The sequence below is a fragment of the Centropristis striata genome, chromosome 3 (assembly GCF_030273125.1).
Source record: "Centropristis striata isolate RG_2023a ecotype Rhode Island chromosome 3, C.striata_1.0, whole genome shotgun sequence".
NCBI classification, from domain to species: Eukaryota; Metazoa; Chordata; class Actinopteri; order Perciformes; family Serranidae; genus Centropristis; species Centropristis striata.
The window spans coordinates 32,690,001-32,713,905 of NC_081519.1; the positions used below are offsets into that span (position 1 = coordinate 32,690,001).

Here is a 23,905-nt window from a genome sequence, read left to right on the forward strand (position 1 = left end):
TGTCAGACTCTTTAGAAGACATGTGGCCTGTGAACAATATGGGTCCACTATTAACTTTGGTGATATTTACACAGCTAACAGTCACAAAATCAGTTAGCTAGGACTTCGGAAAAGGTTTGACAGTTTGGCGAATGCTATCTGATCTCATAAGACTTGGTCAGCATCTCATTATCCTGTTACCAGATCTGTTGCTGAGACAGTGACAGGTCTCAAACAAAGTTAGTTTTCTCCTGATTTGTCCCCAGAAATATTTCATTTTTATGTCAGAATGTTCAGAACACACGTGTCCTGTGAAAAATGTATGAAGGGCCGTAATTCATTCTTTCCTCTCGCATCCACAAAAAATACCTCTCACATTCACAATTTTACCTCACATCCACAAAAATTCTGAATGTGAGAGGTAAAATTGTGTAAGTGGAAAGCCCGCATTGAATCCAGGCAACTATTGGATAGATAGATCCTTTATTAATCCTTTACAGGAAATATGTTTCCTTGTGTTATCTTAGCCTCTTCAGTAATATCATAACACACTCAGTGAAGCTGAAGTACAGCCATGTTTAATATCCGGGAAATATGAGCATAGAAAACAGGATCTGTTGCAACACTTGTGGTTGATTTGGAGGAAAAGGGTCACTTCACGTCCTTACTGACTTGCGATGCAACTCAGAGATGTTCTGGTCATAAATCTGTAATATAAAATGACTTAATTAATCAATCAATGGAACCTATTAAGGTGTTTAATGGTTCAGAACATTAATGTCTGGCTTTCTGAAGTCCTTTTCATGTTCAACTATGCCCCATAAGTTGCAATTTTGGGGTTTATCAAACGTTTGTTCAACACATGCTGAAATAGGCAATTTTGTAATATTAAGAATGCATAAAAATGGACAAAAACCCTCCAGATTATTACATCAGTGCACCAAGACCTTTGGAACAACAGAGAAATCCATGCTGTGATTTGATTTCAAAACTTCAGACATTTTGGAGATTTCTCTGTTGTGTTTCCTGCTGAGAAACCCTCTTATTGTGAATAATAGTGCAGTGCCCGTAGGAAGTATGCATTTGTACATTACACGCCACAAAACAACATCTGCAACTCCATAAAACACTTACTTTTCATAAAGGTACCACACCATCCAGCACATACACATTGAACATTGATATTTGCTGGAAACTATTCTAATATTATTGGAAAATCGAACTTTGTAGCACACTTTAAAACTCCGATGGATAGGTAGGCTAAATAGACTTACAGATGAGATGAGTCAGGGTGTAAATCCAGAGTGAATTGTGTTACTGACCAGGTGTAGGCCTATCACACAATGGGGCGGAGCTCCCCTAAAAGGCATCTGATCAGAAACAGTGCAATGCCGCAACACGCCCTATGTAAATAATGATATTTTGGAAAATTAATTCAAAAATCTTCAAAATCGAGGATGCACACCTTCATGCCATGCACAAGCCACATACGAAATCTGAGGTCAGTCTGACTAACGGTCAGAGAGATATGCCCTAGACACACATACACACACACACGCTTCTTGCTTTTATAGATGGATAGTGTGGAAAGCTACACATCCTCTGAATGCTCTAGGTCTCTAGTTGGTGGCTGTAAAGTGTCATGAGGCTGTTATTATCCTAGAGGTCACAGCAGCTCATTTTATACACTGAGCTCAAGTTTCTAAACAGTAAACAACACAGCTACAAGTGATGCAGAGAAACGACACTGGTTCTTATATTCTATTGGTCATTTTGTTTCAACTTAAAAATACAAAACTTAAACCCAGAAATGTATTCCACACTCAGATCAGTTATAAAAACTGATACTGTTTCATAAGCCTGTAATTTATCTGTAATTAAGTGTCAAGTCAGGACAAAAGACATGTTCGTGCGTCAGGTCTCATGATTTCCTGTTTTGTTCCAAATGTTGCAGTGGGATTTCCTAAATCAGAGCTGCTCTTATCTTAAATCAAGCAGGAGTTTCCTGGACAGAGACTGTGACTGTTTGTCAAATCATATGTGAGCCATTTTTGAACTGCTAGATGTCTGATATCTTCAAATTAATTCACAACACTAGATCTCGCAAGAGTGACAGAGAGCTCTCAAACAAAGTACACTTTTTCCTGATTTGTCCTTCAGAAACACAATTTTAACCTAACCCTAACCCTAACCCAAGGTATTTTATTTTGAAAATATACCAGGTGTTTTATTTTGTGTCTGTGCACGACTTCCTGTCCCGAACGATCTGCTCTGTGCTGAATTGATGCGCCGTGCTCCGTCGTCAGTCAAAAATAGAAACTCTGCACAAATGTTGCGAGGGCTGACGGATGGCTGTGCGACGATCTGCAGCCGTTACGCATTCAGTGGAATTTAGGGTTGAGGTGTCGACCTGAGGATGTCCTCTGTCAGCTTCCACATTCTGCCAGCAGAGGGAGCTTTATGACTGAAGAAACACTGTTCAGGGGAAAATCTGTCAACAGTTCGTCTGATGCAGCTGAAATCAGCTCAGAATTAAACTGCTTGACTGTTTGTGTTCTGTCTCTCTCTATTTTTTACAGTTAGATTCAAATTTTAGTGCAGTGTAGAATTTTCAGAAAGTTTTATGAAGGATTATAATAAATGAAATGACTAATCGAGGATATATTCCTTATATCACGTCCCTTTTTAACTCAGTTTTCTATGGAGCTCCAGCTTTTTCATTCATGTACTACAGAATAATGTTCTTGCAGAAGATAATTAGAACATAAAAATATAAAATAAAATTATGAAATTTCCCCTTAAAACCAGCATAATAAAGTGCAAAGTAACGTGCACTTCCATCCACGACTGTTCTGTGAATATACGGTGGAGTTAAGCTGCTGCAGAAGAAGACGAGGTGGTTAAAAGAGCTGCGGTCAAACCTGAAACGATGGAGAGATGTTGTTCACAGCTCACGTGGAGTTTCTGGATCCTGCAGCTTCTCTGACTGACTGCAGTCATCCAGCGGTCGTCTCTTCTTGTCGTCTGCAGGAAGGAAAACAAAATGAGAAGAAAACAAGAAAATCACAGCTGACCTGATCCGAGCCAACAGACTGCTGCACGACTGAGGAGAGAAAACACCAGAAACAGAGACAGAAGATGATTAATATGTTCATACTAAACATTAGTTACACTCACCTTTAAGACTTTTTAGTGTGATGTAAAACTTGATTACAACCCCAACTAGAATGACGACAGCGCCAAGAGAAACAACTAAACCAACGACCCATCCAGTGTTTGACTCTGAAACAGAAGAGAAAAGTTTCAGTGACTCTCAGAATTAAACTGTAAATCATAAACAGCAGGTTGAACATCACAGTTGACACAAAGAGAACAACTGAAGGAGTTCATGCTCCTGAAACCAGACGCCTTTTTCACAACTCCCAGTTTGTACGTCCTCCATTCCTTTCCTCGCCTCCTCTCCTTGAAGCCTTTCCTCGCCTCCTCTCCTCTCGTCTTAGTTCCACCCATGGGAGATAGGAGCTGAAGGAAGCGAGGAGGAGACAAAGAGAGATGATTCAAGGCAGCAGGTGTTTAACTAAATGAGACTTTCCTCTCAGACATTATTTTTAAAAGACAGATCAGAGGAAAAGATCCCAGGTGAGTCCTGGTTTGATGACGTCACTCTCTACCAGTCACCTGTAGGACTGTGTGATGTGAGTTTGTCTCCACAGGGCTGAGTATCATGAAATATCATTGAATACATTTTAAAATCTGCCTGATTATCTTTGATTATTAAGTACACCTGTTTAAAGAGATACAGTCAACAGTCCGGCAGTAAAACTTTCAGTTATAATGTATTTTCTTTCAGCTGTTTTGGAGAGGAATTGATTAAACTCTATGATGAGATTTCAGGATGTAGTGTGTCATGATGTTGTTCTTTAGTGTAGTATATCTTTTTTGTTATTTTATTAGTTTACCCTCATTTATACAAGTAAGGTGGGGGAGTTAAAGTCTTTTAATCCAAATAATCAATTTATTTTTTATATAAAATCATCCAAGGTACAATTTCAGTGTAGTGTGGTCCTGTTCCTGAGATTGTCAGTGCTCTCTGAGGTATCCGGTAGCCTTGTTCTTGCAGCACCTGGTGTAAATATCCTTTAGGCAGGTAGAGGTCCTCACTGTATTTTCAGTGGAACAAACCATATTTTGCAGGGCCTGGTGGTCCTGTTCGGTGCCGTTCCAGTCAGTGATGTTTCCTCTCAGGAGCAGAAATATCTCAGTATTTGTAATGTAATGTAATGTAACCGTTTCTGCTGCAGAGTTCAAAGGGTTAATGTTATAAAGCGTGGAGGTTGCAGACCCGAGATTTACAGTAAAACAGAATAAATAAATATACTACATATTTTCATGCTGACTGTAGAAGTCAGTAGAGACATTTTATACGTCGTTTGAGACCTTAAAACTTCGTTTTTTTCAACGGATTTAACAATCTAACTTTAGGATTTACGACATAAAAACCGCCGGGTCTTACTTTACGGAAGTAAACAGTTAGCATCTTAGCTGCTATCCTGCCTAGCCGCAGTTAAAATGTATTTATAGGTAGAAAAAAAAGACATTTATAGACAAACGGGGGCTCGTTTTAAACAACAAAAATCCACCGATTAGATTTACCTTGTTTATGTTCAGCGGAAGTAAAAAAAATAACGTGAATAAAAGTCGATTGTGTCCCTCGTTTAGTTTTAGCTCCGCTTGTCAAACTTCCAAATCAAATTATTTTCAGTTAATTTCAAGTTTTGACAAAAGATTTGACCAATCAGGTTCAGTATCTCTGACATCAGGAAACGCCGACAACTGAAAAAACCAATCCGCATCTTTCTGCGACCTAAAGTGACTTCACTACCTAAATTTTAACTCAATCAACCAATCAGAGGAGAGCATTTCTCCGTGAGCTCCACGTGTGTATTATTGACAGCTACTGTCAGCCAATGGTGAGTCAGCACCGTGAAAGTTTGTAGCCAATTAATGCTGCGTTCGATTGCACTCGGAAACTCGGAAAGATCCAAGTTGTAAATTCCGACTTCCGAGGTAAATGCGTTTCATTGCTCAACTTCGGAAAACATGGCCAGCCACAGCAAATTGATGTTTGTTTGGATGTCTTTCGAGCATTTAAAGATTATTCTGGGGAAGTACATCAGCTACCTGGTACAACATACAGTTAAATGGTTGTGTGGTCTCTGGGTCCAAAAATAAGGAGGAATTGTGGTCTGCAAATACTTAAGAGACAAAAATATAATTAAATCTTATCAATTTCCTGGATATAATAAAAAAGAAGTGCAGTATTACACCTTATAGACTAATGTAGTTTCAATATGGGAAAAACTATTTTAAAAAAATTACACTTTTAGTGCTTTTTTACGCTCACACAAACTCTTTAATTAACAGAGTGAGAGTGCAAATACCACTACAAAGTAATCCTACACTTTTAGTAACACAAATACTAAATTAAACGACACATAACAGACTTTAATGTTGAAGATAAAGTGACTGTTTACCTCTCACGGTGTGTGGCGCCATTATGCTTTGACGTTTTCCACGTATTTCCGACCTACTCGGGGTGCTTGGATCCTACCCGGGTCGGAATCCCGAGTTCAAGGGCCGTTCTATTCCACTTTTCCGACTCGGAGGTCGGATCTTTCCGAGTTCCGAGTGCAATCGAACGCAGCATAAATTACCTGCCTGATCATATATGGAAGTTAATGCAGCCGGACTTTCTGTGGTAGTGGGACACCCACAGAACAGAGAAACTTTATTTATATGTTTATTGAGGCCTGATTCAAGGCCAATCCTGATTGGTTATAAATATATAAATCTGTATTTAAATATTAGAAACATCTTTTTATAGTCAGATTTAACGCTTAGGGACATTTTCTCAGAATCATAAAGAGATTTATTATCATCATTTGGTAACTTTGGAAAAGTTTTAGACAGCTCTAGAGTCCTCTGCTGGAGATGCTCTGTACTGCACTTTCTAAAATATCTCAGAGACACTTCTGTCAATCAATTTCAAATTTGGGACATACATTAAAGACAAGCTGAGGGAAATATCCTGTGAATTTCAGCCTGATATTTTACCAATTCAACTCTTTCAGAGCCTGAAGTGAGATCAACACACATGATGAAACCTAATGAGTATTAGTTTTTAAATTATGTAATTTACATAAATCAGCTCCTCGTGGTCTTGGTATTATGTATTATACAGTTTAAAATGTGTTGGTATTAAGAGACAGAAATGCACAGAATTAATATGAGCCTCAAGAGGTTAAGACAGAGCGCTCTGGATCAGGATCTAAAAGGAAGAACAGAACATTGTTGTTTTAGAGTGATGATGTAACATTATGAAACATGTTATTGGTTCTGGATGATTGTGACAATCCATTCAATAGTTGTTGAAAAATCTCAATCTGGACCAAAGTGATGGAGCACATCAAGTTTCAGGTATTTGTGAAGAATCTCTGCTACACAAACAAATCCTCAGAATAAAACAATATGAATTTCAAAATAATATTAACTAAAATTAATCATTATAAATAAATAAGTAATACACTGTAAAAAAAATCAAAACATAACTTAACAGATATATAAATAAATGATCTAAAGTTGATGCTGACCTGTTTAAAAGTCTAGAGATTGTAGTATTATCAATTAAATGACAATTAATAATGGTTATAATAATAATTATTATTATTACTATTATTATTATTATTATTATTTGATCAATTAATCGTCAGAAAATAGAGAAAAATTATCCCTCCCAGCTTCTCAAACCCAAGTAGATGTTCTAAATGTATTATTTTATCAGAACAAAACCCAAAATATTCAGTTTAATCTGATATAAAACAAAGAGAAGCAGGACATCTCCATATTTAAGAGGCTGAAACAACATTTTTTGACATTTTTGTATAAAATATTTTTTGCGATTATTTTTCTGGTGATCTTATAATCTATTAGTTGACAAATTGCTACAGCTCAACAAGAGATATCTTAGAGAGGAAAAAAATTTAAGTGTTTTATAAAAGTACTGACCTACAAACAGAGCGATGTGGGACGTTTGTTTCTTTGGGAAAGTGCAGGTGTAGTTTCCGCTGTCAGCCATCTTTGTTTTCTGGACTCTTATGGAGACGTTTCCGTACTTCAGTTCATCCTGAAAATGAAAAACTCGTCCTTTGAACTGCTCGCTCTGACCTTCTTGCCCGTTGTTGTAATGTTTTCCTGCCTCATAGAAGAAAACCTCCAGACCGTCTTTCTTCCAGTCAAACACAGTTTTCTCAACGTTCTCCTTGTTGCTGCGGGAACACAGTAAAACGACATCACCTCCTTCTTCCACCGCCACTCTGACCACACCTGGTCCTGGAGGAGACAAACAGACCCACATGTCCCCTCAGTTACTATGAAGGACCTGTTTAACAGAAGCTTGTTCAGATGTATGTGGTGACTGAGAGCTCAACACACTGAAACTCATGAAAACATCTAAAATTTTGACTTTATCATCCAAAGAAGGAAATGTATTGGTCACAGGTAGCAAAAACACACTAATGTTACAACAGAGATAAACAATAAAAGAAACTGTAGCATCAGGAAACCTCTGAAGCTGAAAACTGAAGCCAGTGCAGAAGCTGCAGTTCCTCTTTTGGCCACTTGAGGCTCCAAAAGAGTCAGTTTCCATAGACCTCCATGTTAAAATGTTCAACTTTACAGCCGAAATGAACTTGTTTACAGACAGGTACAAAAATATCTCTGGTCTCTTTAGATAATTTCCTCCATCATGATAACTGTGAGGGGGTAAATTTAAATAACTATAACTCAGGTGTGGCTGCTTTGAGTGACAGGCACTCACAGATGACTCGACCACACTCCACCTCTTTAACATTTTTCCCCCAGGAGTTAAGCAAGGAGTGTAGAAGGAGGAGAAGACACAAGGTCACTTGGCTTTGTTAGAGGTTTTTTTTCCCAGAACAGATGAGAGGAGAGTAAAATCCTTTTGACTATTTATTTAAGACAATAACGAAAGAGTGAAAGTTGTACATGAACCTTCTCTGTTCAGAAATCACGGGCTAAGCAGTTAGCTGTAACCACCTCCCAGAAAAGGATACCTAACTTACTTTTACACAGAGTTTTATAATATGAATGTGCGGCTATCTGATTGGTCAAAACTGTTGGGGCAGCACCATGGTTTAGACTCGGCCCGCCCATTCCGTTGGCACACAGGCTAGTCCTAGCCTCTTGGTGCTTCAGCTTTTCATCTGCCCTCAAATATGTAGTTATGTGCAAAGCGTTATCAGTTTATCGTTTCTTTTGATACTCCTTAATTCTGTTTGCTGTACCTGGCACATAAGATGTGTGTTTTATGCTTTATTAAATACATTTCTAAGCAGCACATTTACTAAAGGTCATAATGCAGATTATTGCTATTTTTTATTCATCTCTAACAGCTTCATATTCTAACACATACGCACGCACGCACGCACACACACACACACACACACACACACACACACACACAGATATATATGCAGCAGTGAGGATGCCACACCTATACATTTATTAACCCCCACAAGGTTTTGCATCTCCTGAACTAAGTACAGATGAAATAAAAAAGCACAGAAACGGCCCTATCAAAGTCACCAGTGACTCCTGCTCTCTTCTGATGACTCCCTCCACATCGTTTTTTTCCTCGTTTTACTTGACCTCAGTGCTTCCTTTAACACCATCAACCATCCATCCTCCTCACACGCCTTGATCACGAAATTATTCTGATTCTGTTTAAACTGTTCCTTCCTTCTTTTTTATGTAAAGTGTATTTGAGTAGCTTTAGAAGCACTATACAAATAAACTGTATTGGTTCCTCTTCATTTATAAAGTCTTGATAGGCGACATGCCGCCATACCTCAGCACTTTACTAAACTGGTCACATAGTAATTATAGATAGAGTTACAGCAGACAGAAATAAAAGGATTGTTTCTGCCAAGGTGCTCTTGGTGTGTCTGAGATATGAGACCGCCGATATAAGATCGCCATCGAGCCACAGCTACTGACAAACATCTTGACAGCGTGGGAAAATCCTGTAAAACATCGTTTTTAACCGCCACTTAACTGCTTGCCCGATGCTTTTATTTGCCTTATGCACCGGGTCCTGCTATCCGTGAGATGAGATGACCGTGCATTAAAGGTCTTTAGACATCGGACGAGCAGCGGCCTGGAGGAAACCATACCGCTGGTAGAGTGGCCCCGGTCTACCCTGGTCCTGGTGGTCTCTGTGACGGCGTCCTCTATGGCTGTGGGCTCTGCCACCTCTCAGTGTGGATGCTCCCACAGGTTGCTTTTTCCTCATCTGGATCCTCGGTGCCTTGTCATGTCTCTACACTGTCAATCAATATGTGCTGTGTGTGAGTCTGAGTGTGTTTGTGTTGGTGCGTGTCTATGTTCGTGTATGTATATGTCTACGTGCAGATGTGTACATGGGGATGGGAGGGGTGGGTTTTGTCATTTTTAGTGTCTGTTTTTGTTCTTATTTTTTGTAAAGCACTTTGTGATGCATTCATATGTATGAAAAGTGCTATATCAATAAAGCTTGATTTGATTGATTGATAAAAAGTAAAAGCTGTTGCAAAATATGAATCATCTCAGAAGTTAATTAAATTAATTAAAATAACTTTTTTTTGTTTGATCAAACTGTGAACACAGAAACATTAAAACATTCACAACATAATTTGGTTCATTATTATTTTTATTAAACGTTTGTATATAAATGATGAAATCACATGAAACCTGCAAGAGCATCATCAGTGAACAACATAAACAAACATCACAGTCAACAACAGTAAACACCCTGAGAACCTGTTAGCATTAGCTTTAGCTGGGTGTGCCTAATAAACTGGACACTCAGTCGTTTTTAACCACCACAGTTTCTGAAAAGTATTAACCTGATTATTAGTGACTCACTAATAATCAGGAGACCTGGAGCTTGTTCTAGTGCGTCCCTTTATAGCTCATTTTACATTAATTTTTGTTGTTGTTTTTCTGAGATTAAATCTTACAAGTTTCTAAGAAGCTGCACCTTATTCATGCAGGTTCTTCAGTCTAATGTCCTCAGCAACAGTTTGATTATGATTTGAATCTGTGCTGCCTGGAATTAAATCTATAAATGTTGAGCAGTGCAAGAGCAGAAATCAAATGCATGAAATAACTAGAATATAAAAATAAAGGAATACAATCAACAAAGTACAAAAAGCTGTCATAATAAACATTATTTCTGTTAATTTTTCTATTTAAGCTGCACAAAAGCGAAGTTCAATCACTTTATATCAGAAATCAACAAACTACTCATTTAATTCTCATTCAATAGAATGATATATTCTGCTCTGTCAGCATTAAAGGACACTTCCTCTCTTCTGCTGTCTCCAATCTGGGACCTTCACCATTAGGCCGGTTTGTTGCACTTCCATCTTGCTCTATCTGTGAATTTGCAGGAAGGAAAACAATAACAGTTATATTCAGTAAAATCACAGATGACTTGTTCTGACTCTGAGTGTAAATATCAACAAAATGCTGCACTAAGCAGATAAAACAGCTGTCAGGACTCTGAACATCAAACACAGAGAAAGAAGCTGCTGTTGACTGTTCATCATTAATATGCTGATACAAACTTTATTCTATTTTGGTCAAATGTTTTTATTGATTTTGTTTTTTAGGTTGGAAACAAAAAACATTAGGTAGCAGAGGTTGCAGTTCCAAAGTGCATCAGCGAAGTTCTCGTCCACAAAATTAGTTATTCTTCTTCAAAACTAAACCAGATCTTTTCAGAGTACGAGAGTCCCTTTCCCCTGAGAATCACTCACATACATTCATTCATACCTTGAGAAGTAAAAAAACCAAAAACAAACCGTACATAATAAAAATAAGATAAAAATACTTAGAAAACTTTATTTAACTTACCATGAAGACAATTTCGTGAGATGTAACCTTTTTCTCTGAGCAAAGCTAGAAGCACACCAACGTAAAGAGTGCTGAGAACTGCAACAGCAACAATCCATCCAGTGTTGGATTCTGAAACAGAAGAGAAACGTTTAGTGACTCTCAGAATGAAACTTTAATCATAAACAGCAGGCTGAACATCACAGTCGACACAAAGAGAACACCTAAAGGAGTTCATGCTGCTCAAACCAGAAAACCGTCCTCGATTCCTTTCCTCACCTCCTCTCCTCTCATCATAGTCCCGACCACAGGAGATAGGAGGTGAAGGAGGCGAGGAGGAGACGAGGAGAGAGGAGTCGAGGCAGCAGCGTTTAACTAAACGAGACATTGTTTCCTCTGAGACGTTATTTTAACCCTTTGAACTCTGCAGCAGAAATGGTTAAATCTCTCGTGCCTGTGTTGGTATTTATGATTATTGTGATGTCGTTTATTTGAGTTTCTTTAAATTCTTCATATCAATAAAATCTGTTCAACTGAAGCTAAAAGATTATTTAAGTTAATAAAACATACATTTGAATATTTCTCTCAGTCTCTCTGGCTCCAACACGCTTTATAACACAGTTTAGCTCCGCCCAATGCGTGACATGGTGATATCATCATGACCGGTCGGCATGACGACGTAACAGACAGAAGCCTCAGGTTTCTGCTGCTGAAAGAATGAACGCTCTAGTTATTATGGTTTTTATTTTAGATGGATTTAAACAGGAACAATCTGCAGAGTTTTATACATGTGGAGCCAGGACAGATTCAATAAATGACCAGAATATAAAAATAGACCTCTGAAGTCACTTACCTCCGATATAAATATGAATCGTGGCCTCAGTCTGATGGTGGATCGTCTCCTGAGTGGCGACGCAGTGATAGTTGTCAGTTTTGGTCACAGTAGTTTGGAGGATGATGTCGTAGCTGCCTCCTCTTTCTGAGACCTGTGGTTCTTTAGCAGGAAGTTTGTCTCCAGAACCGTCCCGCCACTCGACTGCAGGTTCTGGAGAAGCTCCTTGAACTTCACACTGTAACAAAGCCTGGTCTTTCTTAAAATCAAGTATAGTGACGGATGGTTTTGAAGTTGCACCTGTGAACATAATAAAAACACACTATAAACATTATTCATATTATTTTTTGACTTACCTCACTGTATTTTCTTGGTAAAATTTTACAATATTTACTTTTATTTGTTATTTTATCCTTTTTTATGTTATCCGTCTTTGTATTTTCATCAGTTTTATCTATTTTTTATTTAGTCTTTTATTGCATTTTATTTATTATCATTATTCATTATTTTATGTGTTTTTATCTGCTTTATTTATCTTTCTTTGCATTTTACTGCATTCTTGTTTGTCTTTATATATATTATGTAATCATTATTCTGGCTTCACTTGGTCTTATGAACTTTGTGTTAAAGTGTTATTTTCTTTCATTTTCAATCTTTTTATCATATTATTTTTTGTTGATTTTGTGCATTGGTCTCTAGTTCAATTGTATTTGTCTTTATTGTCTTTATCAGTCTTTGTCTTTTTTATTAGTTTTATCTAGTTTTAATCTTTAATTGCATTTTATTTATCATCAGTATTTATTCTTGTTTTGTCTTTTAATCAGTTTTATAATTTAGTTTTGATTTCACTTGGTTTTACTATAATTACTCTTCTTATATCTCCTTAGTGTTTGTTTTTTAAATTATTTTATTCATAATTCATAATTAAATATTAATATTTTTCATGGTATTATACAGTTTGACACTTTTTAAACATTTTTTACTTTCACTAAAAGTTTAGTTAACATTTAAAGTACAAACACAGTTTCTGACTCACATCCGGACAGAAACATTTACAGTGAAAATGTCTGAACAACTCTTAAACTTTTATGACAGTTATTGAGCTTAATAAATGATCTTGAAGTGAATTTTGTTCTCTGATATGTTGACAATATTTTCCATTTTACTAAAGTAGTATTTTTTTATTTGTTTTTTGGAATTCTACAGTTTCAGTCTGGCATTTAATTGAGTTTTATCTTTATTTCTGTATTTATTTATGTAATTTAGTCAGTTTCAGTTATTGGTAAATGTTGCTGCCTTTGTTGTTTCCTTTACTACAGCATTTTATTCTTTCTGTTATTTCCTTTGCTCTCATTCTTCCTCTGATCTCTGAAGATTAATGAAGTGAAAGTTCTATCACAAATGAGATATAGACTGGATACTACTTATTCATTTTTCCGTAGAGGAGGCGTGGTTTACGATAATCCAGAAGCGTTTATTGGACGCTACAAATGTCTATCATAATCGTCTGTACGTAGCTCTTAGCCAATCGTATCAGTTATACCAGATGACGTATGTAAACCCCATTAGCTTAGACACTAATGGGGCTAGTTGGTAGATTAGATTTTTGCCAAATCCTGTTGGAAGCAAGGCTAAGACATCCTTTCTGGTGGTGATAAAGGAGTGCGAAGCCAAACGTTGTTCTTCTTTTAAAATAAACTTTCGCTCTAAACTATCTAGAACACTGTCTACAGCTAGATCCAAAGAGAGCTTCGCGTCTGCTGCAGCCATGTTGGATCCGTAAGATCCGTAAGACTACAAGCTTCCTTCTGTCCAATAGTACGCGTCATCGTCTTGCCGTCCCTCCTGGTTCTGTGATTGGATCCCAAAAGCAGGGCTAAGAATCGGCCATAGACACCAGACTGTCTTGCAGTTCAAAACGAAATCGAGCATGCAATGGGTATACCCAGGCTATCTCTGATCACACATTTCCACATAAAAAGTTAAAACTATTTTAATTTAAAAATATGACTTAGAGGAATCTTACCACTGAAATGCACATAAGTTGTAGCACGAGTCTGATGGTGGATCGTCTCCTGAGTGACGACGCAGTGATAGTTGTCAGTTTTGGTCACAGTAGTTTGGAGGATGATGTCGTAGCTGCCTCCTCTTTCTGAGACCTGTGGTTCTTTAGCAGGAAGTTTGTTTCCAGAACCGTCCCGCCACTCGACTGCAGGTTCTGGAGAAGCTCCTTGAACTTCACACTGTAACAGAGACCAGTCATTTGTCTGATCAAGTGTTGTGACTGATGGTGTTGAAGCTGCACCTGTAAACAGAAACAATCAGAACACACTATAAACATTATTTTTTCTACTTAACTCACTGTATTTTCTTGGTAAAATTTTACATTATTTACTTGTATTTGTTATTTTTCTGTCATTTTATTTTATTAAAAATGTTATCAATCTTTGTATTTTTATCAGTTTGAATAATATTTCATTGCATTTTATTGATTTTATTGCATATTCTTGTTTGTATTTCCATGTAATTTGCAATCCATTTTTTGTTTCAATTGGTTTTACTTTAATTAATGTGTTAAAGTGTGATTTTCTTTCATTTTCATTATTTTTATCACATTTTTACTGATTTTGTGCATTGGTCTCAAGTTTAATTGTATTTGTCTTTATCAATCTTTGCCTTTTTTATTAGTTTTATCTAGTTTTTAGTTTTTATTGCATTCTATTTGGTATCTTTATTCATTCTTGTTTGTCTTTTTATTTAGTTTATAATCTAGTTTTTATTTCACTTGGTTTTACTATAATTACTCTTTTTCTATCTCTTAAGCGTTTCTTTACTTAAATATTTATTCTTTTATTATCACATTTTTAAAATCATTTTTATTGATTTTGTGCATTGGTCTTTAGTTTTTACAATTATTTTGTCTTTTCTCTGTTTTTCTGTTGTTCTGTCTTGTTATCAGTTTGTTGATCATCTGTGAAGAACTTTGAGCTGAACTCACCTGTATGAAAGCTGCTGAACTAATAAAGTTTGATTGACTGATTGAAAAACATCAGAAAAGTGTTGACAAAAATATTAAAAATAAATATTTGAGAACCGTTTCAAGACTCATTTTCTGCTGATATTTGATACTTCTATTTGTCTGCTTTTTGCTCGCTTTTCTCTCCGACAGATTCATTTGTATAAAAAGTTTGAATTATTGTTGTTTTCCTGCAGTCGTTCTGCTGTTCTCTGCTACAAGTGGAGAAAAGTTGTAGATGTCGATTTTTACATTTACATTTACATTTAGTCATTTAGCAGACGCTTTTATCCAAAGCGACTTACAGGAAGAGAACAGATGGTAGCGTCCTTCACCACTGGACTATCGCGACACCACTTTTTTAACCACCATTTTTAACAGTTTCTCCCTCAATCCCCAGACTTAATTGGGGACTTTACAGTTATTTATTGATTCTAACATGTCTATTGTAGTGGACATTGAGTCAGTCTTTTCCACAAAAAGTCCAATACAAATACAGTCCAGTATGTTTACATTTTATATTTGATTAACATTAAATCAATTAATTATTAAGAGCTGATATGGTTTTCTTGATAATGATTTTGGTTATTATCAAGAAATCCATGGAAAATGGCTAAATATAGGCTCTCAAATTAAACTCTTATGAGATATTTTTGTTGTTATCATTATATTTGTTCAAACAAATGTTCCTTTAGTTGTACCAGGCATTAAAATGAACAGGAAATTTTAGAAAAACAATGGTCTACTAATTTTTTCCATGACTGTGTCTTTATAAACTAGACGTGAAAGCCCAGGAGGTTTAATTAGACTGCCTGTACAGTGTTTGGAATAAAGGCTCAGTGTCATGTGCTTCACAGAGGACAATAATGAATCATCTGGTCTCAGGAGGACGTTTCTAACGAGCTCACAGGGAAGGTTTCTGGGAGTGAGAGCAACAAACACTGCTGCCTTGTTTTGAACTAAATTTCTTCTGCCTCCTTCAGTGCTCTGTGTTCACTCAAGTATTGAAAATGGCTGAAAATGAGAAGAAGCACTGTCCCCCACAGAGGACAAAATGTTTATTTTGAAAGGCTCAAAAATAAACATACACTTTTAAGAACTAAATATAATATAGATTCATAAAAAAAAAGTGTCTCTCACTCTCTTTGTTATTTCCCGCCCTCTTCCCTTTCAGAGACTCAGTAAAAGTGTCAAGTGTTCATTCAGTTTAAAACTTTTTTGACTCTCCTTTGTTGTCACTCTGAACACAAATTAAATATTTTTAAAATAAAAGCATAGAATCTATCTATAAAGCAAGAAGTGTGTGTGTGTGTGTGTGTGTGTGTGTGTGTCTAGGGCATATCTCGCTGACCGTTAGTCAGATTGACCTCAGATTTTGTATGTGGCTTGCGCATGGCATCTTTCAGAGTTTCGATTTTCCAATAATATTAATTTAGTTTCCAGCGAATATCAATGTTCAATGTGTATGTGCTGGATGGTGTGGTAGCTTATGAAAAGTGTTTTATGGAGTTGCAGACATTGTTGTAGCGTGATTAGCATGCTAAGCGGAGATTTAACTTCATTCACTTCTTATGTTGCATTAATATAGGGTCACCAATCGTCCTCTTTTGCCCGGACATGTCCACTTTTTACGTCCTGTCCGGGGCGTCCGGCCGGGTTTTATAAATTCACGAAAATGTCCGGTGTTCACTGTTTTTCATAGGACCAGTACACGTGCACGTAAATTGACCGTCGCTTTGCATACAATTTTGCGAGACGTAATTACCAAGAGGCTGCGCGCGCGCACGCACACACACACACACACACACACACACACACACACACACACAGACAGAGAGCAGAGCAGACAGAGGGCAGATCGAACAGCGGAGCAGCATTGCACGGGAAATGCCGAAGAGTAAGTGCAGCTTCACAGATGAACTGCAAAAAAAAGAAATTCCGACGTACCTTCCCGGTTGGGACCAGGTCGGGGCAGGTGGGAGGCGGAGTGCACCGTGTGCAAAGCTGGCACATATGTCTCAGTGTCTAATGTGTGCTAAAATAGTGCTGGAGATCTCAAAGCTCACATGGACACCGAAAAACATAAAAAAAGCTGTGCGAGGTGAGAGTTCTTCTGCAAAGTTGACTGAGTTCTTTGTTAGACCTGGGAAAACAGAGGATGCTGTAAATGCAGCGGAAGGTGCAATGGCATTTCATACTGTGAAACACCACAACAGCTATTATTTATCTTATTGCAGTTATTAAGAGATATATTGTTGAAGCTAGATTTTCTAACAGAAGAGTTCATATGTGATGAGTAGGGCTCTCCCCTTCCTCTTGCCAGTGCAGCCACACCCCTTAATCAACCCAACTGATAGCAGGTGAGTGCTAATCACCACAGTCCCTTTTAAATGTAGCTGCAAGCAGCCTGCAGCAGGCTGGCCTTGCTCTCTCTACCTGCCGTCCTGGTGGAGCAATATTGTCCCAGAAGGATCAGAGCTATATGTGGACGCAGTGGCTGCTCTCCTCCCCTCCTTGTGCTGTGTAGCACATGGTGCATTTGTATTCCAGATCACATAGGTAAAATGGTCATTTTGTTATATTTTTTTAACTATGGTTTTGTTTCAGATACTCCTCCTTTTAACAAATGCTACCTTTTACATTTGAGTTGTGTGCCATCATGTTTAATGTGACTTCTTACCTCTCGTGGCAGGAATGAGATGATGATGGTGATTGCTGCATGACCTAATTGCTGTAAGACAATTGCCAAGGTAATGCAATACCTTCAGTAGCAATTTTGTGGCATATTTATTTATTTATTTTGTTAATATGGTTTATTTTTGCCCTATTAGGAGGAGCTCTGACCTACTGCTGTTTTTGTCCCTGTTTAATTTACTTTGTATATTTTTGGGGTTATTTTGCTTTAGTACTTGCTTTACTACCTGTGAGTGATTTTTATATAGTTGTTGGTGCCAGTACAGGTGGGCGGCCATATTTCTGTAGGCGGTGAGTCACATGGTGGAGGTCTCCCTTTTTGTCTGCTTCTCCCCTGCCTGTGTTTTGCATGTATAATTTATGGCATTTTGCATGATTATTTTGACTTTGTGTGAAACTTATTGCGTGTCTTTTGTGTTGTAGTGCGTTTGACTTCCCTTTATCCCGGCCTGGTGGTGGTTCCCCCTTCCCCTCACTCACTCCCTCCTGCAGACTTCCCTGACACCCCCTCCCTTGTACTGGTAGCCATTTTAGCTTGTCACTGTTGCGCATTTTTAAGTATTGTGTGCATTATTTTATACTTAAATAAAATCTCATCTATTTATCTATACCTGGAAACGCACGTCTCTGCTCCTCCTTTTATATTAAGAACCGAGGTAGTAAATGTGTATTTCCCTGGGTGAAACTCCCAGGGTGGCGTTGTCATATCCAGTGTCAGGGGCTTATAGTTGCCCTGGTCACACATATTTAGAACATTATTTCATATTAATTATTCATTTATTTGAAAAGAGTCTGCGAGAGCTATTTTGTTGCAAGTTTTTACAGATTTCATTTTATTTTATTACAGAAGTTAATTTTGCACAGTGGCGGTTCTAGACCAATTTTACTGTGGGGGGCTAATGAGGGGCCAGTGTTTAATCAGAGGGGCACATTAGCACATGAAAGAATGGCAAAGATGATATTTAAGCATTCAAAATCTTTCAATGTCTTGAAAAAGACACAAAATGACCAAAAAAGACACAAAATTACTAAAAATGACACAACAGACACAGAATTACCAAAAAAAGACACAAATGTCCAAAAAAGACACAAAATGACTTACAAAGACATGTAAAGACATGAAAAGGATTCAAAAATGGACAAAATAGCCCCATAAGACTCCATAGAGTTAAACTATTATACAATGTTCACATTCTGGGTTTATTTTGTGTACAATGAGATATTGTTTGAACAAAAAAAGGTTAGAATTGTTTCATTGTTATAAATTGATCATTTTATTATTAATTTGACACAGGGGCCACAGCAGGGGCCAAAGGCTTCTTTACAGGGGCAGTGGCCCCTGTAGGCCCCTGTGTAGAACCGCCACTGATTTTGCACCATTGAAGCATAATAAAGCATGTTCATCAACCTCCGAGAAGCCTGTCTGAATTTGTGTCTCGAGGCCGTGCCGATTGTCCTCTTTTTTGGAAATCAAAATATGGTCACCCTAATTAATATGTAATTCAGGGTTGACAGTCATGTTGCTTAGCGTAATGCCCATAATCATTTGATATGAGATACTTACATGCAATATAGTTTATCAGCTAATTGGGTTCATGTTAATGTACTTTTAGTGCAGCATGCTGCGTAATGTGCTATCTCATGATTAGCATGCTAAGCAGAGATTTAAGCCCTTTCTTTCGCATCAATTTGATCCATTGAAAACAGTAAAAACAAAACTTTATTAACTGACATCCCACTTTCACACACAATCTCATTTGGCCTTAATTGAAAAATCTACTTAGTCTCCCACTATACGAACACAGACTTCCTACGGGCACTGCACTAGTTATCTATAAGAACAAAAGGAAGATTCTCACCACTGAGAGGCACAAAGGTCTCAGCAGAAATCTGATGTTTGATTTCCTCCTGAGTGACGACGCAGCGATAGTTGTCAGTTTTGGTCACAGTAACTTGAAGAGTGATGTAGAAACGACTTTCTCTTTCTGAGACCTGTGGTTCTTTAGCAGGAAGTTTGTTTCCAGAACCGTCCCGCCACTCGACTGCAGGTTCTGGAGAAACACCTCGAACTTCACACTGCAGCAGCACTCCATCATCTGTCTGAGGAAGTATCTTGGTGTATGGCTCTGGAGCTGCTCCTGTAAACAGTTTAAAACAGAAGTTTGACATTTTTCTTCACCCCTTACAAGATAGAGATATGCCGTGGACCCCCTCATACAGTCATTGAAAAAAATATTAGACCACCCTTATTTTCTTCAATTTCTTGTTCATTTTAATGGTACAACTAAAGGTTTGTTTGGACAGATATATTGATAACAACAAAAATAGCTGTTAATAGTTTAATTTAAGAGCTGATATCTAGACATTTTCCATGGTTTTATTGATAATGATTTTGGTTGTTATCAAGAAAATCATGGAAAATGTCTAGATATCAGTTCTTAAATGAACTCTTATCAGCTATTTTTGTTATCATTATATTTGTCCAAACAAATGTAGCTTTAATTGTGCCAGGCATTAAAATAAAAAAGGCATTAAAATAACTAATATTTTTTTCCATGACTGTATATACCTTGATGTGGTTATAGATTTGTTAGATCAGAACGTGATGTATGTACTATTATAAATGTCAACATTTAAATAACATTAATTGAACTATGAAGTAGTAGTAATAGTAATAGTTATCTAAGTTTATACTAAAAATATGGTAAAAGCATTATCTTTTGTGGTTTGTAGAGATGGGTTAAAAGTTACATATATATTGTTTTCTCGTGTATATTTTAGTTGTGGGGGTAACTTAAAGTAATCTGATTACTGCATAATATGTTGCACCTTGAGCTCAGAAGAATGATCTCAGTCTATTTCACACTAAGAGGAATAAAGTTTTCTGAACAATATCTGACCTGTGACCTCATCCAAGCGACAGGTAGAGAGTGATGTCATTAAACCAGGACTCACCTGGGATCTTTTCCTCCGATCTGTCTTTTAAGACAGAGCGCTCTGGATCAGGATCTAAAAGGAAAAACAGAACATTATTATTTTAGTGAGTTTAGTAGAGTGATTATGCGATATTATGTAAAAACAAAACCTGAGACTGTTATTGGTTTTGGAATATTTTGATAATCCATCCAATAGTTGTGGAAATATCTCAGTCTGGATCAAAGTGATGGAGCACATCATGTTTCAGGTATTTGTGAAGAATCTCTGCAGAACAAACAAATCCTCAGTATTTGGAAAAACTATTAATTTTTGAATAATATTACCCAAAATTTCAAGTGTTACAATGTGAAATCTAATAATAAATCAGAACATAACTGAACAAATATATAAATTAATAATTTAAAGTTGACGCTTACCTGTTTAACAGTGTAAAGATTGTTTTAATTATCAATTTGTTTGACAATTATAAATGGTTTTGGTCTATAAATTGTCAGAAAATTGTCTCTCTCTGCTTCTCAAGATAATTCTTCTAAGTTAATGTCTCTAAATGACTTGTTTTATCACAACAAAACACAAAATACTGAGTTTAATATGTTATAAAACATCCTTTTCTGACATTTTTGCATAAAAAAATTGTTGCAATTATTTTTCTGGCGATCCAATAAACGATTAGTGGATGAATTGTTGCAGAAATAAAAATAAAATAAATTCAAAGTGATTTAATTAAATTAAATAAATAATTTAAAGTACTGACCTACGAACAGCATGATGTGGGATGTTTGTTTCTTTGGGAAAGTACAGGTGTAGTTTCCGCTGTCAGCCATCTTTGTTTTCTGGACTCTTATGGAGGCGTTTCCGTACTTCAGTTCATCCTGAAAATGAAAAACTCGTCCTTTGAACTGCTCGCTCTGACCTTCTTGGCCGTTGTTGTAATGTTTTCCTGCCTCATAGAAGAAAACATCCAGACCGTCTTTCTTCCAGTCAAACACAGTTTTCTCAACGTTCTCCTTGTTGCTGCGGGAACACGGTAAAACGACATCACCTCCTTCTTCCACCGCCACTCTGACCACACCTGGTCCTGGAGGAGACAAACAGACCCACATGTCCCCTCAGTTACTATGAAGGACCTGTTTAACAGCAGCTTGTTCAGATTTATGTGGTGACTGAGAGCTCAACACACTGAAACTCATGAAAACATCTAAAATTTTGACTTTATCATCCAAAGAAGGACATTGATTGGTCACAGGTACCAAAAACAATCTAATGTTACAACAGAGATAAACAATAAAAGAAACTGTAGCATCAGGAAACCTCCGAAGCTGAAAACTGAAGCCAGTGCAGAAGTTGCAGTTCCTCTTTTGGCCACTTGAGGCTCCAAAAGAGTCAGTTTCCATAGACCTCCATGTTAAAATGTTCAACTTTACAGCAGAAATGAACTTGTTTACAAACAGGTACAAAAATATTTCTGGTGTCTTAAGATAATTTCCTCCATCATGATTACTGTGAGGGGGTAAATTTATATAACTATAACTCAGGTGTGGCTGCTTTGAGTGACAGGCACTCACAGATGACTCGACCACACTCCACCTCTTTAACATTTTTTTATTTTCCAGGAGTTAAGCAAGGAGTGTAGAAGGAGGAGAAGACACAAGGTCACTTGGCTTCATATTCTAACACACACACACGCTCAGTTTAACAGGAGCTGTGATGTTGGGAGTTACAGCAGACAGAAATAAAAGGATGGTTTCTGCCAAGGTGCTCATGGTGTGTTTGGCCCGAAGAAAAATTACGTCATTTGACCCAGTGTCTTCTCCTTCTGATACACTCCTTGATCTTTTGACTAAAATCCAGCCTTTCTAAAAAAAACTTTCATCAACATTTATTTTGGTTTTACACGTATTTCAATGAAATTATGTTTTCAGCATTTTTAACACCTTAATACTTTCACAATTGTTTTGCACTGAAAAATAATTTATTTGTGATGTGATTTATGATTGTGCTGGGACCGAACACCTCCGAAACTCATTATCTAAAGACTTAATTAGCACCGATGGCATTACCCTGGCCTCCAAAACCATCGTAAGGAATCCTGGAGTTATCTTTGATCAGGATCTGTCATTTAACTCCCATAAAACAAACTTCAAGGACTGCATTTTTTCCACCTACGTAATATTGCAAAAATTAGACACATCCTGTCTCAAAAGGATGCAGAAAAATTAGTTCATGCTTTTGTTACTTCAAGGTTAGATTACTAATTACTAATTCAGTAATTCCTTACTGTCAGGTTGCACAAATTAATCCCTTAAACTCTTCAGTTGGTCCAGAATGCTGCGGCTCGTGTACTGACGAGAACCAAGAAAAGAGATCATATTTCTCCTGTTCTAGCTTCGCTGCACTGGCTCCCTGTAAAATCTTGAATTGAGTTTAAAATCCTTCTTCTTACTTACAAAGCTCTAAACGGTCAGGAACCATCATTTCTTAAAGACCTCATAGTGCCATATTACCCTTCTAGAGCACTACGCTCCCAAAATTCTAGGTTACTTATGGTTCCTAAAGTCCTTAAAAGTAGATTGGGAGCCAGAGCCTTCAGTTATCAAGCTCCTCTCCTGTGGAATCATCTCCCAGTCTCAGTACGGGAGGCAGACACACTCTCTTTATTCAAGAGTAAACTTAAAACTTTCCTCATTGACAAAGCCTATAGTTAGGGCTGGCTGAGGCCTTGGACCAGGTCCTAGTTATGCCGCTATAGGCCCAATGTGTTGGGGGACACCATACACCGGGCCCCTCTTTTCTTCTCTCTCTCTGATGTCCCAATAATACATGACACAAGCTTGTATTTTCCCAGAGTACTCCACTTTTCTCTGCTCTCATTTCACAGGGTGTGGAGCTGTGGTCCTGCTCAGCATCACTCCTGCTGGTCTCACTGCTGTGGATCTTGTTCAGCCCCAGATGGGAATGCTCCTCTCCTGGTCCACTCACCATCACTACTGGCCAATGGTGGAGCTTCATCTCCTGCTGCTGTCTCCTCCCAGAACTCCTGCTCCTCTCTGTCTCTCTCCCTCTCAACTGTCTCTCTCTATCCTCCCTCCCTCTCCCCCTTCATCCTCTACTGTATCTACTCTATTCTACTCTGTTGATCTGTACAACAACATCTATTGCACGTCTGTCCGTCCTGGAGATGGATCCCTCCTCTGTCTCTCCCTGAGGTTTCTTCTTTTTTCCCTGTTAAAAGGGTTTTTTGAGGAGTTTTCCCTGGCTGCTGTGAGGGTCTAAGGACAGAGGGTGTCGTAACATGTACAGTTTGTGAAGCCCTTTGAGGCAAATCTGTGATTTGTGATTTTGGGCTATATAAATAAAATTGACTTGACACGTCATTATTCACATGATACATATTACATATAAAATCATCACATGCACAGGAGTAATAATTCTGTATAAGTGCAAAACAAGAAAATACCACCTTTTAAAAAAGACACTTGTAGTTTGACTCTGTG

General features: G+C 37.5%; 2 protein-coding genes across 6 annotated transcripts in view; both read right to left on the reverse strand.

Moving 5' to 3' along the window:
* LOC131968298 (butyrophilin-like protein 2) overlaps positions 1-23,905 on the reverse strand; it is a 28,490-nt gene that overhangs the window by 4,031 nt on the left and 554 nt on the right. The window contains exons 2-9 of one of the 5 annotated variants that reach the window (XM_059329113.1): positions 21,166-21,489; positions 20,430-20,483; positions 19,334-19,612; positions 13,791-14,069; positions 11,786-12,064; positions 3,157-3,261; positions 2,901-3,003; positions 541-686 (exon numbers count right to left, since the gene is read on the reverse strand). In XM_059329113.1, coding sequence (XP_059185096.1) covers positions 2,924-3,003; positions 3,157-3,261; positions 11,786-12,064; positions 13,791-14,069; positions 19,334-19,612; positions 20,430-20,483; positions 21,166-21,489 — 1,400 coding nt within the window. In that variant the 3' untranslated portion in view covers positions 541-686; positions 2,901-2,923. Of the gene's footprint in view, positions 1-540; positions 687-2,847; positions 3,004-3,156; positions 3,262-9,973; positions 10,474-10,953; positions 11,065-11,107; positions 11,642-11,785; positions 12,065-13,790; positions 14,070-19,333; positions 19,613-20,429; positions 20,484-21,165; positions 21,490-23,905 lie in introns of those variants that run through there. The other 4 variants (XM_059329114.1, XM_059329112.1, XM_059329115.1 and 1 more) reach the window with 4 other exon arrangements.
* The window catches only part of LOC131968300 (butyrophilin-like protein 2), a 71,348-nt gene continuing 57,230 nt past the window's right edge, over positions 9,788-23,905 (reverse strand). Inside the window, exon 8 of the transcript XR_009394030.1 lies at positions 9,788-9,941. The gene's annotated coding sequence lies outside the window, so the exon portion shown is untranslated. The remainder of the gene's footprint in view (positions 9,942-23,905) is intronic.